This window comes from Panthera leo, chromosome A3 (genome assembly GCF_018350215.1).
Source record: "Panthera leo isolate Ple1 chromosome A3, P.leo_Ple1_pat1.1, whole genome shotgun sequence".
NCBI classification, from domain to species: domain Eukaryota; kingdom Metazoa; phylum Chordata; class Mammalia; order Carnivora; family Felidae; genus Panthera; species Panthera leo.
The window spans coordinates 76,319,333-76,338,383 of NC_056681.1; the positions used below are offsets into that span (position 1 = coordinate 76,319,333).

Consider the following 19,051-nt stretch of genomic DNA (forward strand, 5'->3'; position numbering starts at 1 on the left):
AGAACAAGTATAAAAATCATGTTTCTACAACCCTAATAAAAGGTGTTAAGTTTTATTCATATATAAAGTTCTTACACTTTTTTAAACAAGGATAGAATACTATTAAATTGAGACAATACCAGAAAGAATAGATTTTACACAACAGTATTTCAAAAACAGTATTTCAAAATCAGGACTATTAACTGAAATTAACACAGTTCTAAATCTGCTTTAGGATAGAAACAAGCAAAAACAAACAAACAATAACAACAAAACTTTGAAAACAGGTTTGTAAAGCCCAAAATGTCAATTTGGATTTAATTAGACAAGAAGTATGCTGCTTTTTTAATGAACTAAATACCTAACATTATCTGTAAGTTGCCTGATGGTCCATAAAAATAAATTTTTACTATTAAGATTATCCTGTTATTACGAAAACAAGTCAGTGTAGTTCCTATACATATATATTAAACAGCTTCAGTAATTCTTTTGAAGTTTTTTTTAAATCCAGAAATATTAAATACTGCTATCCACATACACTGACGGTAAAAATAAGTTCAGATGATAATAAAAATGTATTTGGGGGGGCACTTGGGTGGCTCAGTCGGTTAAGCGTTCAACTCTTGATTTCGGCTCAGGTAATGATCTCTTGGTTCCTGAGTTCGAGTCCCGCATAGGGCTCCAGGCTGACACCGCAGAGCCTGCTCGGAATTCTCTCTCTCCTGTCTCTCTCTCTCTGTCTTCTCCTCCCCCAGCTCATGCGTGCTCTAATAAACTTAAAGATGTATTTTAATCCTAGGTTTATGACATTTGTAAACTCTACCTTCTACCTTGAATCAAACAAGTTACTCCTATTCCAGAACCACAACAAGAAAAAGGTCTAAGTCAGAGAAGCAAAGCATTCTTTGTGGAGAAGAGGCAAGATACATGGTAGAAAGAGCACAAGCTTTACAAAGGTTTTAAATTCTAACTTTACCATTTCCTATTTTAAGGCCTTAGCTGCTTAGTGACTAAGCCCTAAAGAGGAATAAAAAAAAAATAAATAAAAAAATAAAAAAAAAAACCTACCCACATCAGAGTTCTATTAAAACACAGGTAAATGCTCACATATTAAATATATACTGAACTCCCCTGTATGCCTAGTTACTACTAGGAAACTGTGGAGATACACCAATTTCCTGAAAAGGTTCAATAACTACACATTTCATTTGAACATCATCCTCAATACTTTCATTGGTGATTATGTTATAGGAATCCTATTACCGACAACACAGCCCAACAAATAAACTAATGCAATTCTTATTTTCTTAGGTATACTGTTCACAAATGTGCAATAGTATCACCAATCTGTCAATTTCTTTAGAAAGCTAAAATACAGCAAGTCATTTTATTGAGAAACGTGGTAACAAATGTACTAAATAGAATATTGTTAATCAGAGATCAATGTCAACATTTTAAACCAGTAAGTTTCTTCAAAATTAAATGACCGATAGAGCTGTTCTTACAACCTAATAAAGTTAGCTTTAGTAATAAGAGCTTAATGGGACACAGTATATATAGTTTTACCTTGGTCCCTTAGTCCTTTTATTTGTACCATTTTTTTAAAGTATGCTAAAAAGATTTAAAAAAAAAAAAAAAAAAAAACCTTACAGACTTTTTTTGCAATGTCAAGGATAAACCAAAATATGCTTCACATCTTCACCTCATCTTTTTTAAGTTTATCATATTCTGGCTTTTGATGAAATTCATAATCAATTTTGATAATTCTTATTAGTTAGGGTTGATGAATTTATAAGTCAAATTTTAGAAACTGACTATAATCTATTCTGATCCCAAACATTTGATCAAAGCCCTACCTCAGAGGCTTGTTAGGAGGATTGAAAAAAGGACTCAGAACAACTTGCAACTAAGCTCTTAGTACGTGGCAAATGCTACTAAGAATAAAAAACTCAAAAAGAGAGTCTATTGGGGGGTTCCGGAAGATGGCGGCGTAGGAGGACGCGGGGCTCACAGCGCGTCCTGCCGATCACTTAGATTCCACCTACACCTGCCTAAAGAACCCAGAAAACCGCCAGAGGATTAGCAGAAGGGAGTCTCCGGAGTCAAGCGCAGACTAGAGGCCCACGGAAGAGGGTAGGAAGGGCGGCGAGGCGGTGCGCGCTCCACGGACTGGCGGGAGGGAGCCGGGGCGGAGGGGCGGCTCGCCGGCCAAGCAGAGCCCCCGAGTCTGGCTGGCAAAAGCGGAGGGGCCGGACGGACTGTGTTCCGACAGCAAGCGCGACTTAGCGTCTGGGAGGTCATAAGTTAACAGCTCTGCTCGGTAAGCGGGAAGGCTGGAGGACAAAGGGAGGGAGAGCTGCTGAGCCCCCGGACGGCAGAGCTCAGCTTGGCGGGGAACAAAGGCGCCAGCGCCATCTCCCCCGCCCATCCCCCAGCCAAAATCCCAAAGGGAACCAGTTCCTGCCAGAGAACTTGCTCGCTCCGCGCAAACACCCAACTCTGTGCTTCTGCGGAGCCAAACCTCCGGCAGCGGATCTGACTCCCTCCCGCTGCCACAGGGCTCCTCCTGAAGTGGATCACCTAAGGAGAAGCGAGCTAAGCCTGCCCCTCCAGCCCCCGTGCACCTTGCCTACACACCCCAGATAATACGCCAGATCCCCAGCAACACAAGCCTGGCAGTGTGCAAGTAGCCCAGACGGGACACGCCACCCCACAGTGAATCCCGCCCCTACCAGAGGGGAAGAGAAGGCACACACCAGTCTGACTGTGGCCCCAGCAGTGGGCTGGGGGCAGACATCGGGTCGGACTGCGGCCCCGCCCACTAACTCCAGTTATACACCACAGCACAGGGGAAGTGCACTGCAGGTCCTCACCACGCCAGGGACTCTCCAAAATGACCAAACGGAAGAATTCCCCTCAGAAGAATCTCCAGGAAATAACAACAGCTAATGAACTGATCAAAAAGGATTTAAATAATATAACAGAAAGTGAATTTAGAATAATAGTCATAAAATTAATCGCTGGGCTTGAAAACAGTATACAGGACAGCAGAGAATCTCTTGCCACAAAGATCGAGGGACTAAGGAACAGTCACGAGGAGTTGAAAAACGCTTTAAACGAATTGCAAAACAAAATGGAATCCACGATGGCTCGGCTTGAAGAGGCAGAGGAGAGAATAGGTGAACTAGAAGATAAAGTTATGGAGAAAGAGGAAGCTGAAAGAAAGAGAGATAAAAAAATCCAGGAGTATGAGGGGAAAATTAGAGAACTAAGTGATACACTAAAAAAAAATAATATACGCATAATTGGTATCCCAGAGGAGGAAGAGAGAGGGAAGGGTGCTGAAGGGGTACTTGAACAAATTATAGCTGAGAACTTCCCTGAACTGGGGAAGGAAAAAGGCATTGAAATCCAAGAGGCACAGAGAACTCCCTTCAGACGTAACTTGAATCGATCTTCTGCACGACATATCATAGTGAAACTGGCAAAATACAAGGATAAAGAGAAAATTCTGAAAGCAGCAAGGGATAAACGTGCCCTCACATATAAAGGGAGACCTATAAGACTCGTGACTGATCTCTCCTTTGAAACTTGGCAGGCCAGAAAGGCTTGGCACGATATCTACAGTGTGCTAAACAGAAAAAATATGCAGCCGAGAATCCTTTATCCAGCAAGTCTGTCATTTAGAATAGAAGGAGAGATAAAGGTCTTCCCAAACAAACAAAAACTGAAGGAATTTGTCACCACGAAACCAGCCCTACAAGAGATCCTAAGGGGGATCCTGTGAGACAAAGTACCAGAGACATCACTACAAGCATAAAACATACAGACATCACAATGACTCTAAACCCATATCTTTCTATAATAACACTGAATGTAAATGGATTAAATGCGCCAACCAAAAGACATAGGGTATCAGAATGGATAAAAAAACAAGACCCATCTATTTGCTGTCTACAAGAGACTCATTTTAGATCTGAGGACACCTTTAGATTGAGAGTGAGGGGATGGAGAACTATTTATCATGCTCCTGGAAGCCAAAAGAAAGCTGGAGTAGCCATACTTATATCAGACAAACTAGACTTTAAATTAAAGGCTGTAACAAGAGATGAAGAAGGGCATTATATAATAATCACAGGGTCTATCCATCAGGAAGAGCTAACTATTATAAATGTCTATGCGCCAAATACCCGAGCCCCCAGATATATAAAACAATTACTCATAAACATAAGCAACCTTATGGATAAGAATGTGGTCATTGCAGGGGACTTTAACACCCCACTTACAGAAATGGATAGATCATCTAGACACACAGTCAATAAAGAAACAAGGGCCCTGAATGATACATTGGATCAGATGGACTTGACAGATATATTTAGAACTCTGCATCCCAAAGCAACAGAATATACTTTCTTCTCGAGTGCACATGGAACATTCTCCAAGATAGATCATATACTGGGTCACAAAACAGCCCTTCATAAGTTTACAAGAATTGAAATTATACCATGCATACTTTCAGACCACAATGCTATGAAGCTTGAAATCAACCACAGGAAAAAGTCTGGAAAACCTCCAAAAGCATGGAGGTTAAAGAACACCCTACTAACGAATGAGTGGGTCAACCAGGCAATTAGAGAAGAAATTAAAACATATATGGAAACAAACGAAAATGAAAATACAACAATCCAAACGCTTTGGGATGCAGCGAAGGCAGTCCTGAGAGGAAAATACATTGCAATCCAGGCCTATCTCAAGAAACAAGAAAAATCCCAAATACAAAATCTAACAGCACACCTAAAGGAAATAGAAGCAGAACAGCAAAGGCAGCCTAAACCCAGCAGAAGAAGAGAAATCATAAAGATCAGAGCAGAAATAAACAATATAGAATCTAAAAAAACTGTAGAGCAGATCAACGAAACCAAGAGTTGGTTTTTTGAAAAAATAAACAAAATTGACAAACCTCTAGCCAGGCTTCTCAAAAAGAAAAGGGAGATGACCCAAATAGATAAAATCATGAATGAAAATGGAATGATTACAACCAATCCCTCAGAGATACAAACAATTATCAGGGAATACTATGAAAAATTATATGCCAGCAAATTGGACAACCTGGAAGAAATGGACAAATTTCTAAACACCCACACTCTTCCAAAACTCAATCAGGAGGAAATAGAAAGCTTGAACAGACCCATAACCAGCGAAGAAATTGAATCGGTTATCAAAAATCTCCCAACAAATAAGAGTCCAGGACCAGATGGCTTCCCAGGGGAGTTCTACCAGACATTTAAAGCAGAGATAATACCTATCCTTCTCAAGCTATTCCAAGAAATAGAAAGGGAAGGAAAACTTCCAGACTCATTCTATGAAGCCAGTATTACTTTGATTCCTAAACCAGACAGAGACCCAGTAAAAAAAGAGAACTACAGGCCAATATCCCTGATGAATATGGATGCAAAAATTCTTAATAAGATACTAGCAAATCGAATTCAACAGCATATAAAAAGAATTATTCACCATGATCAAGTGGGATTCATTCCTGGGATGCAGGGCTGGTTCAACATTCGCAAATCGATCAACGTGATACATCACATTAACAAAAAAAAAAGAGAAGAACCATATGATCCTGTCAATCGATGCAGAAAAGGCCTTTGACAAAATCCAGCACCCTTTCTTAATAAAAACCCTTGAGAAAGTCGGGATAGAAGGAACATACTTAAAGATCATAAAGGCCATTTATGAAAAGCCCACAGCTAACATCATCCTCAACGGGGAAAAACTGAGAGCTTTTTCCCTGAGATCAGGAACACGACAGGGATGCCCACTGTCACCGCTGCTGTTTAATATAGTGCTGGAAGTTCTAGCATCAGCAATCAGACAACAAAAGGAAATCAAAGGCATCAAAATTGGCAAAGATGAAGTCAAGCTTTCGCTTTTTGCAGATGACATGATATTATACATGGAAAATCCGATAGACTCCACCAAAAGTCTGCTAGAACTGATACATGAATTCAGCAAAGTTGCAGGATACAAAATCAATGTGCAGAAATCAGTTGCATTCTTATACACTAACAATGAAGCAACAGAAAGACAAATGAAGAAACTGATCCCATTCACAATTGCACCAAGAAGCATAAAATACCTAGGAATAAATCTAACCAAAGATGTAAAAGATCTGTATGCTGAAAACTATAGAAAGCTTATGCAGGTAATTGAAGAAGATATAAAGAAATGGAAAGACATTCCCTGCTCATGGATTGGAAGAATAAATATTGTCAAAATGTCAATACTACCCAAAGCTATCTACACATTCAATGCAATCCCAATCAAAATTGCACCAGCATTCTTCTCGAAACTAGAACAAGCAATCCTAAAATTCATATGCAACCACAAAAGGCCCCGAATAGCCAAAGTAATTTTGAAGAAGAAGACCAAAGCAGGAGGCATCACAATCCCAGACTTTAGCCTCTACTACAAAGCTGTCATCATCAAGACAGCATGGTATTGGCATAAAAACAGACACATAGACCAATGGAATAGAATAGAAACCCCAGAACTAGACCCACAAACGTATGGCCAACTCATCTTTGACAAAGCAGGAAAGAACATCCAATGGAAAAAAGACAGTCTCTTTAACAAATGGTGCTGGGAGAACTGGACAGCAACATGCAGAAGGTTGAAACCAGACCACTTTCTCACACCATTCACAAAAATAAACTCAAAATGGATAAAGGACCTGAATGTGAGACAGGAAACCATCAAAACCTTAGAGGAGAAAGCAGGAAAAGACCTCTCTGACCTCAGCCGTAGCAATCTCTTACTCGGCACATCCCCAAAGGCAAGGGAATTAAAAGCAAAAGTGAATTACTGGGACCTTATGAAGATAAAAAGCTTCTGCACAGCAAAGGAAACAACCAACAAAACTAAAAGGCAACCAACGGAATGGGAAAAGATATTTGCAAATGACACATCGGACAAAGGGCTAGTATCCAAAATCTATAAAGAGCTCATCAAACTCCACACCAGAAAAACAAATAACCCAGTGAAGAAATGGGCAGAAAACATGAATAGACACTTCTCTAAAGAAGACATCCGGATGGCCAACAGGCACATGAAATGATGTTCAACGTCGCTCCTTATCAGGGAAATACAAATCAAAACCACACTCAGATACCACCTCACGCCAGTCAGAGTGGCCAAAATGAAGAAATCAGGAGACTATAGATGCTGGAGAGGATGTGGAGAAACAGGAACCCTCTTGCACTGTTGGTGGGAATGCAAATTGGTGCAGCCGCTCTGGAAAGCAGTGTGGAGGTTCCTCAGAAAATTAAAAATAGACCTACCCTATGACCCAGCAATAGCACTGCTAGGAATTTATCCAAGGGATACAGGAGTACTGATGCATAGGGGCACCTGTACCCCAATGTTTATAGCGGCACTCTCAACAATAGCCAAATTATGGAAAGAGCCTAAATGTCCATCAACTGATGAATGGATAAAGAAATTGTGGTTTATATACACAATGGAATACTACGTGGCAATGAGAAAAAATGAAATATGGCCTTTTGTAGCAACATGGATGGAACTGGAGAGTGTGATGCTAAGTGAAATAAGCCATACAGAGAAAGACAGATACCATATGGTTTCACTCTTATGTGGATCCTGAGAAACATAACAGAAACCCATGGGGGAGGGGAAGGAAAAAAAAAAAAAAAAAAGAGGTTAGAGTGGGAGAGAGCCAAAGCATTAGAGACTGTTAAAAACTGAGAACAAACTGAGGGTTGATGGGGGGTGGGAGGGAGGGCAGGGTGGGTGATGGGTATTGAGGAGGGCACCTTTTGGGATGAGCACTGGGTGTTGTATGGAAACCAATTTGACAGTAAATTTCATATATTAAAAAATAAAAAAAAAAAAAAGGAAAGAAAAAAAAAAAAAAAACTCAAAAAGAACTACAAAAAAATAAACTGCTTGCAGTTGTTAATACCAATACATTGGTAATATAATTTTGTAAGAGAAATATAAATAAAGAGATATAAGGAAAGCATAAGTAAAACATAACAAGTAAAACATAACAAAAAATAATTATGTTAATATTAGAAACCAAGATTTTCAGAGTAAAAGAAACACAAGCATGAATATCAAAGTAAAAATGCCGTAATGCCAAATTTGACTTGGAAATATCAATATGAATTCATGATAAATTATTCTCTTTCTAAACAGTATTTTTTCCTAGTTTTTGTCCACTGACAAGGCCTAGCAGTAATAGCAATGAACACTCCAGTTTCTAGATCTGTGGCATGCAAACACTATCTCCTATAAAGAAACCATGGCTCTTCAGAGAAGTAACTGATTATAGTTCTGCAAAAGGATGAGTAAATTAAACTGGGGCAACTAGTGTCAGAAAGCAAAGTTTGGGCTGTGTTAAAAGAACTAAAAAGCCGAGATGAAGGGGGATACACTGACCAAAAATGGTAACAATTTAAGCATCAAAAGGTATAGTGATTGCAATGGACTAAAGTCAATATATAAAAGTCCATGAGTTCTTAATGCTACTAAACAAAACAAACAAACAAAAAAAAAAACCATTAGTTCCCTTTGACAGTTGCTAGGCACTAACTCATTACTCTAAAAATTGATTTAAAAAAAAAAAAAAAAAAGGGGGAAAAGAAACAAGCACTTAACCTATTTCTCCAGTATGAGCTATACCTCAAATTAACCAAATAACTGATGAAGGGAAGTTCTTCTCTACAGACCTCCAGATAATAAATGTAGATGACAGAATTTTTTAAATCACCATCTGCAATGATTATCATTGGATGCTAAAACCATTAGGTGACAGGCTGATATGAAACTTTATATTCAATGGATCTAAATCTATTGATCAATCTTAACTTTACTAAAAGAGGAATTATCAGATACTATGTGCCTCCCTCATGCAATCTAAGTACACAGCACAAAGTATTCTTACCAGAAAATGAACCCAACTCTGTTGAGACTGAATTACAAAAAAAGGCAGAAGACTATGTTAAAAGACACCATGAATATCTAATAAACCAAATCCAGAATGCAAGAAATGTTATAGGACACATGATCTAGTTTATTTAACAAGTAAATGGCATGAAGAAAAAAAAGGGTGGGGGAAAGATGAAATGCTGCTAAGAAATTAAGAGACTTAGGAGACATATCAACACATATAATGTGTGGACCTTATTCTCATACAGATACAGAGAACTATAAGAAATTACCACTAACTTTGTCAGGGTTATAATAGTATATTTAACAACATTAAAAAAAAAAACACTTAGCTGTTAGAAGTATACACCAATATATTCATGGAGGGATGAATACAATGTCCAGGATTTCCTTAAAACTACTCTAGTCCCTCTCTCCTTAAAGAGTAGGGGGAAAAATGACAAAATGTCAGGTATGGGCCCATCAGTTTTCACTATGCAGTCTTCCCTCTTCTGCTTATGTTGAAAACTTGCATAACAATTTTTTAAATAATACAATGTCCATAGGATAAACTAAAAAGTATTTTATGCATAATTGATTAACAGAATAATCAATTACTATATGTAAGTATATGTATGTAATAAGCCTAAGAAGTTCTTCAGAAATCTGCAGCTGTATACAAATTTATACATATATCTTTAGGTCTGACTATCTCTCCATAGATGTTAAATTCTCTGACAAACCAGGAGTACATTTTATTTCTTCACCACCTAAGACTAGTGTCAAATGTACCCATTTTATGACACAGTCAAATTGGTTCCTATACACATTTCTGTTCCTCATGCAATTCAAAAAAAGCATCACCCACATTTACACACACAGTAAAATAAAACATTAAGTGACTGGGAGTTGAGAAGTTTTAAATTCCAATGATGTTAGTTTTTAAAGCAATTTTTTAAAACATCAAGACTTATAGAATATGGTAACAGCACCAGAAAACAAATTCTTACCAAAACCATCTTCAACTCCATCAGAAAGCTCATTAGATCAGGAGAGTGTTGCATTCTCTAGATTAAAACATTTCTAATTAATTTCATTTGTACAATGAATATTCCATATACTGAAATTGAACTAAAGTACAGGTCCATGTGGATGAAAAAAATATTAAATGTATCTACATCTTAAAAGCGTAACAATTAAAGTACTTATAACCATCTCTCCTATGTCTACCAATTTCAAAGAGTAATTTAAAGCCCTCAAATCTATTTTGGTGAGATACACTGAATTGTACTTAAAATCCCACACACCTTAGTTCCTTCAGCACTGACTACTGGTCAAGTTTAGCAAATCTGCCAAACCACATCATTATGAAAGAAAGAAAGAAAGAAAAGAAAGGAAACAAAGGAAACAAAGGAAAGAAAGAAAAAAGAAAGAAGACAGACAAAGGCGTTATAGGAGTGAAGAAGAACATAAAATAAAATTCAGGCAAATCTATGCAATTAAAAAATCTAATTAGAGTGATGAATTAATGATCAATACTGTATTTTTATTTTTGCCCTTGACCTTAAAACTACCTACAATTGTTAATTTTGTTTTTTCACAACTAACCCATATTAATTCAAAAGCAGTCAATCTTTTAACAAGATAAAGCCATTGTAACAAAAAGGCAAAAAGGAAATAACTTCTAAAGTTGAATATTTAAGAGTTATAATTTTATTTCCTAGAATCTTTGATTCTTAAAATAACTATAGAATAAAGGAAAGCAAAGCAAATTCTCAAGTGTAACTTTTAGATGAAACCCTACATCACTTCTCTTCTTGAAATCAAAATATTGCATTTTTGTTACTTTTTTGTGATACACTGCAGTACCACCACGCAGTTCTGAACAAAGCCCATCTGTGAATTTGTTCACTCTTTTAGACAAGAAAAATAATAATCTAAGATACTTCAACAATTCATGAGACATATGAATAACAACATAGCTTTGAGTGAGCAAATCTATAAAATGAATCCTTGACTTTCTCATCTTCTATACAATATGTGCCCTGTTAGCTTACTAGTAATGAGCAATAAATAGTATCAAGTTTCTGTGAAAGAGAGCCTAGAGGCTAGAAGCAGCCCAATACCTGTTTCCAGAACTAAAGTTGTACGGAAATGCAGCCACACCCATTCGTTTACCTCTGGTCATGGCTGCTATGGCCCTACAAGTTAAGTAGTTGGGACAGATTTTAGGACCACCTAAGCCTGAAAAATTTACTGTCTGACTCTTCACAGAAAAAGACTGCTGATCCCCCAACCCATACTTATTAAAGTTAAAAACACTATAAGGAAAGAACAGGAATACTGGAATAAAACAAAGAAAAACTAATTCTTGGTTCTATATGACCCACTGGAGGGCAGAAAAGAGATTAATAAGTAATTGGGACTTTTTCTAGGAACTCTTGTGGTGAACTGGAGGAGAAAAACAATTATAGATATTATACTTAGTCTCTATTAACAATTTTTTCCAGGCTATTTAAATATCTCAATAGATTCGTTTCTTGAACTCTAGTATACAATATAAATAGTCACAGTGGATGAGGACGAGGTAGTGTAAAGAAAACAGAGAAATAATTTAAATATCTCCTTAAAAAACTGCAGTAATTATGCTGCCAGCAATGACAGCCTACATTCTACAAATCAAATAGTTTATCTCCTATATTTCTTTGTGGTTCAGTAATGCTTTATGTGAGAGTGACTGTCATTGTCAGTTATCATAGATAATAACCTGCTTTTAAGATAGAAAAAATATAGGAATAGCAGAAATCAGGAAAAACCTACAAATGAATAAAGCATCAAAGGAAATGCAGTTCTACTTACATTTATTTTTCTACAAGAGGCATTTCATTTATTTTTGGTTTCTTTAGTAACAGTGACTTTTTTTAAGTTTGTCTAATTTTTAAAAGAATTTTCAGGCAGAACCTAAACATCAAGAATAACTACAGTGGGGCTGAGGGTGAAATAGGTGTAGGTAATCCATAATACAAACTTCCAGTTATGACAATTAAAAAAAAAAGATTAATCCCGTCTATACCTCATGTATGCTGTATTTACATGTACACTCATTAAGTACGTATGTATGATCCTAAGTGATTTCCACCACACCTTTCCTGTTCCTAATCTAGAACTACAATCCCATTTTTGCCACAGATACTCTACAATTCCTAAATGGGTCCTGGTTTTCTTCTCCTTACTACCACTATTCAGTCTCAGCAAAAAAATCTCTCAAAAAAGTGATGGCTATGCATGATGGCTATACATTTGAAGACCCTCAAGTCTCCAGGATGGAAATCAGTTTCAGAACAAATGCTGCCTAGAGATGTACGTAGGATTCTGAGAAAACACTTTCTATAATGCATGGATCCTTAAAATATTTAATAGAAATGAAACCTACAAAAGTCAGCAACTATTAAACCAGTTTGTTACAACGTTCTGCAAACAGTCCTCTAAAAAAGAGTTAACTTTGTAATTTCTTATCCTTGTTTAAAACAAACTTTTTAAAGGACTTACCTGTTGTACTATTTGATGGTATCCATTAAGTATTGTTTTCAGTTGCCAACTACATAATAATCTAAAATTTAATGGAACAAAATGGTTTCTTTATTGTTCAGAATTAAAAGGAAAAAACTTATTTGTATGCTAGCACAAACACGCATGTACATAGAAAAGAATGACATAAATATAATTCTGACAAGTTAATAAAATTTTTTACCACTGATACTGTTGAAAGTCTTGTCTTCAAACTGTCGGGACTAATTTTATTTCAAAATATAAATAACTGCAATCAGTAAATGACATGCAAACAGTAAATCTTTTTTTTTTTTTTAACCATATCCAAAGAAAAATTTGCTATTGAACTAGATTCTTCTCCAAGTTAGGTTAAAGAAAACCAACAGTTTTGATCATAATGTACAGAACTTGTATTTAAGAAAGCATATGTAATGATATAATCTTCAAATTAAAGATTAATGTAAAAGGTACTTTTAATTATATAAGTAGTAATAAGTTAGTGTTCGCCTATCCACTGGCTCACCTCAGCTGTGCTCTTGATATTGCTTAGATGAGTAACTCTTCTAAGATGTGCTTTTCCTTACCTTGAAGTAGGAAGCCCCTCTGAGTTTCCCCAATTATAGCCCCTTCAGGACATCATGACTCTCTCCCATTCTTGGTCTGCTAACCTCCATTCCCCCCCTATTTCCTCTCTTAATAACAAAGTAGTTCATTCAACTGCCCACAAGAAAACTTCTTCTCCAAATGTACGTTCCATCCCTTGCCAAGTTGACCATCAATTCATTATCACTTTACTGTGATATCTTTATTTCCTGCTAGTTTTTTCAACTTAATATATTAACTTGCCCAAGTAAATCTCAACATAAAAAAACAAGATCATTACAACTCTTCTTTGACTGCATTACCCTTCTCTAGCCACTCCTTTTTTTCAAAATAGAATTGACATTTGAACAACACTGGTTGAACTGCACAGGTCCACTTACAGATTATTTCAATAAATATACATACGGTACTATAAACGCCACTTCCTCTTATGATTTTCTTAATACATTCTCTCTAGTTTGCTTTAAGAATACAGTATATAGTACATACAACATACAGTATACAAGTGTTAAACAACTTGTTCATGTTATTGATAAGGTTTCTGGTCAACAGTTTTGGGAGAGTCAAAAGTTATATGCAAATGTTTAAGTGCATGAGGGATTGGTACCCCTTAATCCTGGGTTCTTCAAGGGTCAAATGTACTTTATACTGTTTATGTTTTCTTTCTACTCCCTTACCCACTCCCAAACCCAATACAATTTGCTTTCTGTCACTACACGAAACCTATTCATATTTAACCTGATCCCTCTGCAATACTCAGTGAACCATTTTCTCATTAAGCCTCTTCATAGCTTCAGTGATAATTGTCGTCCAGATTTTCCCCTTACCTCTCTGGTCAGTCCTTACTCTTCTTCCAAGTTCCTCTTTATTTACCAGTCCTGTAAATGTTGGTATATTCTCAAGTCTTTTAAACATTGGCTTTCTCTTTTCACCCCACACTTGCAGAAACTGGAAAGTATCCATACTAACAGGCCCAAATCCCATGCCTACTGTGACTTGCATGTCTCACACTTGATTTCAACACCAATACACTAAACATCTCCTCTTGATACTTCACACCTGACAACGTCTCTAAATGATGGCTCTCTTACTTCTCCACTTTAACCTCTTCTCTAGCTTAGTGTTGCCAGAACTTGGAAAGCATCCTTCACAACTCTTCCCCTCGATCTCCTACTTCTAATTAGTCACAAAATCCAGTCAATTCTACTAACAATGTCTCTGGATTCTTTGTCCACTCTACTCCCAGAGATGTTTAAGAACAGAAATGAGATTTTTAGATGCTGCCTACTTTCCAGTCTCATCTCTTGATACTCCTTGAAGGGCTGTCTGTACCAAGAGGTACATTACACAATTGCTATTTACTACTTTAATGAAAAAAAAAAAATTAGAGAATTAATGTTTTACCTTTGAAAAGTACTTCAGCACAAGGGAAAATAATTTACAAATGTACACTGATTTGAAAAAACCGGAAACATTTCTGGTTGGCTAATAAGCACTTTAGGCAAAACTAATTGCTAGAATCAGCTTTTACCAGATTAAATGACTGTCCATCCTACCAAGATGCATGTATATAACAAAACACCACATCACCTTGCATTCTTCATTTGTAAATCTTCAGGCAACTCTATTCTAAGGTGAAAATCTCGTCCCTGTGGAAAATATTGAAAAGGTTCACTCAAATTTTCATCTTTTGCTTAATGTTAAAAAAAAAGCTAAACTTAAAAAAAAAAAATCACACAGAAACAGCAAGGTTTTTCCTTTATTTTCTAAAAGGTATTAACTTCATCCAAATCTTTACATTTGTTAAAATGTATAGAATAAAATATTGCATTTGAGTAAAAATAACTTAAAAATGTCAGAAACTTTGTAATTACTGGGAAATCAAAACAAAGAGTCTTAGAATCAACTCATGTCACAAGAAATACTAAGAAATTGTTAATGTAAACAAAGAAATTTAAGTATTTCTTAGAAAATAAGTCTGTGAAGAAATTCCTTCAATTGCTTTGATTATGGAAGAAAAAAAATCACAATGCAAAATAAGATCATCTGATACATTACCAGCTTTGTAATTTTCAATTTCCTAATTTTAATAAAATGAAAATATATTTAGTTCCATAATCTGAACATACAGACATGAGAGAAATATTTTCATAAAACAAAATATTTAATTCTCCCACATTCATGTGCCGTTAATGAATAAAATCACTAATATTTATTTTAAATATTCACAAGCTATACATTTGAATATACCAAGTTTTACTCAAGAGTCTTTCTTAGGAAAGAACTGTTCTCTGAAAAACATATTCAGTTTCTTTCTTGAGAAAGTGAATGGGTAAGCAGCTTAAACTTTATATCTTAAATAGGATAATACACATGATCTGAGCAAAGGTAAGCAGAAAAAGACAAACAGAAATATAATCTTTTACTCCAACAATATAAAATGAAAAAGAGTAATAAAATTCTCGAAAAATAATCACCATGAGAATTTTAGCACAGGCTCCCTCAAAGCAGATTCAAAACTAGAGGAACACAATTAAATGTACCCCATAACCTTTACTTTCATGATAATATTACAGTTCTGACTTTCATTACATTTAAATGTCCTTTAAAAAAATGAAACAAAATGTACTACTGACCTTTTCAAAAGGTCAAGTAACAATAATTCACTATTTCATTAAAGCACTAGAAGATATTATGTAGTAACTTTAACCTAACTTTATAGACATCCCACACATTGGTGTAAGAACAATCTGGAATTCAAAATTTACATGAAAAATAGTAAAACTACTCTACCGATCTGTTATCTGAAAGAATAAAATTCCAAAGTCCCTTATGTGCAAAATCCAACCATTTTAAAAGGTCAAATGCCATGTTACATGTCACAATATTTTTCTGATTCAAGAAAATGTTCAAAATTAGCTTTTTTTAGTTAAAGCATATAAAAAATGTTAATTGTTCTCAAGAAGAACTTCCAGGTTGCAGGGAACAAGGTACAGAGAGTTGCCTAAATCTGAATCTCTCCACTCATCCTCCCAAATAGATCAATATTAAGAACAAATTAAAACCACAAAAATCCCGTGTCTCCAGCAAAATCAGAGAGAGCACACTATAAACTTCAAGCTACCTAGGAAGAAAAATAAAAACCACTTTCTAGTGGCTTCTACCCTGGGACTTCCATAGCAAGTCCTCTTAAAGAACTAGGGGGTTCAGAAAAAAAAGCATGGAAGAGAGAAGAGGAATTGGACTAAGTGTTAAAATAATAATAAAGAGTTCGGTAGATCAGAGCACTGACTACGGGTAGGGGGGCTTAGTATAAACACAAAAGTCAAGAGGCTCACCTTGGAAAAGAAATATGAATAGATGATAAAAAAGGCAGATAAAGCCATCCTTTGGAAAATGGATGTTGGGAGGAAAAATTAAGAGTGAGAAATGGAGGAGCTTATATAACAAAATAAAAACACTCAACTCCTCCCTCAACACTACTAAAAAATTATCCACTAAATAAACTGCACTTTGCTTCACCTACAGAAGAAATTATACTTAAGCTAGGAATTTTATAAACTATTGTCAACAACCAAATTCACCAAGATATTGGTTTCATCAATGTCAAGCTAGGAGTCAAAACCAGAATGAAAGAAAACATTTCAAGTGATAACAAATCACCTGTGCAAACAAAAAACACAGGCATAAACAAATTACAATACTGAATTATATTATCATTAAGTATTTGTACTAATATTCAGAAATTCAAAAACCAAGAACAGAAATTGTAAGGAAAAAAAAAAAATTTTACTTCAGAAAAAGATAAAATACTAGAATGGAATAAATTAATAGGTGCTCAAGGAAGAACAGAGCAAAATAAAAACTTCGTAAGAGGTGGGGTGCCTGAATGGCTCAATTGGTAGACTGCATGACTCTTGACCTCAGGGTTGTGAGTTCAAGCCCCAAGCTGGGGTAGTGATTACTTAAAATAAAATGGTTAAACTGGCAAAGGTTATGTATACTTTACTCCAATAAAATATTTTTTCAAGTTTCTTAAGAGGCAAACAAAAAGCCAGAAAATCACCAAATGAGAAAAAAATTAAAAACCATCAGAAAAAAGCAACTGAAGTGGAAACAGGTAAAGACAATACAATACACAAAGAACTGGAGACCTTGAAAATAAGACAGCAGAAAAAAATATTTTAAATTACAGTCCAAGTATATTTTCTGGCAATTCACATAAGGAAAAGAGCCAACTGAACATGTGAGAAATGACTTCTAAGGATCCACTCTAAGAGCTATCTTAATATGCAGACCTTAACAATAAAAAGTCCACAACTGCTAAGATCAAATAGTATATGGGAGGGGCGCCTGGGTGGCTCAGTCGGTTGAGCATCCGACTTCGGCTCAGGTCATGATCTCAGGGTCTGTGAGTTTGAGCCCCGCGTCGGGCTCTGTGCTGACAGCTGAGAGCCTGGAGCTGCTTTGGATTCTGTGTCTCCCTCTCTCTCTGCCCCTCCCCCACTCATGCTCCGTCTCTCTGTCAAAAATAAATAAACATTAAAAAAAAATTTCAAATAGTATATGGGAAACAGAATAAGAGTAGTGCCACATTTCTCAAAGCAAAATTTTAAAAAAGCAACAATACAACTTTTAAGACACTGAAAGAGGATTTCTGCCTCTAGCTAACATGGAGTAACAGTGGCAGGACTTACTTTCTACGTTAGGTAAAAACTGGACAAAAAATACATGAAACGATGATATTCAGACATCAAATAGACACTAAAAGACAGTCATACTTGCAAGAAGGGAAACAAATGAGAAAATCTCTTTAGCTGTCCAGTCTTACTCTCTGAAGATTTTTCAGGCTACACAGCAAGGATGGAGAACCAAATGGAGTCCAACATTGCCCCCAATCTGAGATAAAGGGGTTAAGTCAGGGGAGGCAAAGGTACCTATAATTCACAACGTACAGTATCAAAGAGGAAAGAAATACGTGGAAAAGAGAGAAATCTACAGAGACTAAACCTAGAGAATCAGTGTAATCAGCTGAGTATGACAGTTGCACGTATGTGAGAAAACCACCAAAAGCTGAGGACCCATGAGAACAGAACATGCAAAACAATCTTGGAGCTCACACAAGGCTGGGAATAGTCCTGTTTCTGACCAGCAAGAGTGGAAAACCTTGTCCTATAAAAGTTATCAAAATATATATGTATGTACATACATACATACATACACACATATACACGCTGAAGACTAATGCCCCAGTAGCAGAACCAAATTAAATCTAGGCTAAAGTCTGTTTTAGTTCTGCCTTACAAAGCTTACAAGCAAACCATGACAAAATTAAACTGTTTTCAAGTAATTTAACTACATCTTAGAACAAATCAAGAATGTTTAAGAAAATAAAATTATCTAGCACACAATAGTTAGAATGCATAGTGTCTGGCATCCAATCAAACTATACCAGGCATGCAGAGAGACAGGAAAATAAGATTCATAATAAAGAGGAAAATCCAGAGAAATACAAAAATGGCAAATGATAGAATTCCTTAAAAAATTTTCAACAGTTTTAACTACATTATAGATATCCAAGAAGGTAGAGAAAAGCAGGAGTATGCTAAATAGAACAAACAGGAAAGATAATGACCCAAATCAAAGAAATGAAAAGTACAATGTCTGAGATGGTAGACAGTATTAGCAGATTAAGCCTTGCAAAAGATGATTTTAGGGTACCTCAAAACACAGAACATTAAAAATAAAACAGAGAAAGAGCCTAAAACAAACACCAAAAAAGGAACAGAACCATTAGTGAATTATAAAACAACTTTATAGTGGCCTAATATGCATGTAGTTTGAGTCTCCAATACAAGGGAAAGAGAGGGAGGGACAAAAATATTTTTGAAAAAATAATGACTGACATTTTTTCCCAAATTAAATGAAAATATATACTCACAAATCCAAAGAGCTCAACAAACAAACCCAG

At 36.0% G+C, this 19,051-nt stretch overlaps 1 protein-coding gene across 3 annotated transcripts in view; it reads right to left on the reverse strand.

The window, feature by feature from the left end:
* The window catches only part of FANCL (FA complementation group L), a 91,035-nt gene that overhangs the window by 64,858 nt on the left and 7,126 nt on the right, over window positions 1–19,051 (reverse strand). For 2 of the 3 annotated variants that reach the window (XM_042932333.1, XM_042932334.1), the window contains 3 exons: window positions 14,671–14,729; window positions 12,478–12,538; window positions 9,939–9,995 (listed from right to left, as the gene is read on the reverse strand). In XM_042932333.1, coding sequence (XP_042788267.1) covers window positions 9,939–9,995; window positions 12,478–12,538; window positions 14,671–14,729 — 177 coding nt within the window. Of the gene's footprint in view, window positions 1–9,938; window positions 9,996–12,477; window positions 12,539–13,907; window positions 13,959–14,670; window positions 14,730–19,051 lie in introns of all 3 variants that reach the window. The other variant, XM_042932335.1, reaches the window with a different exon arrangement.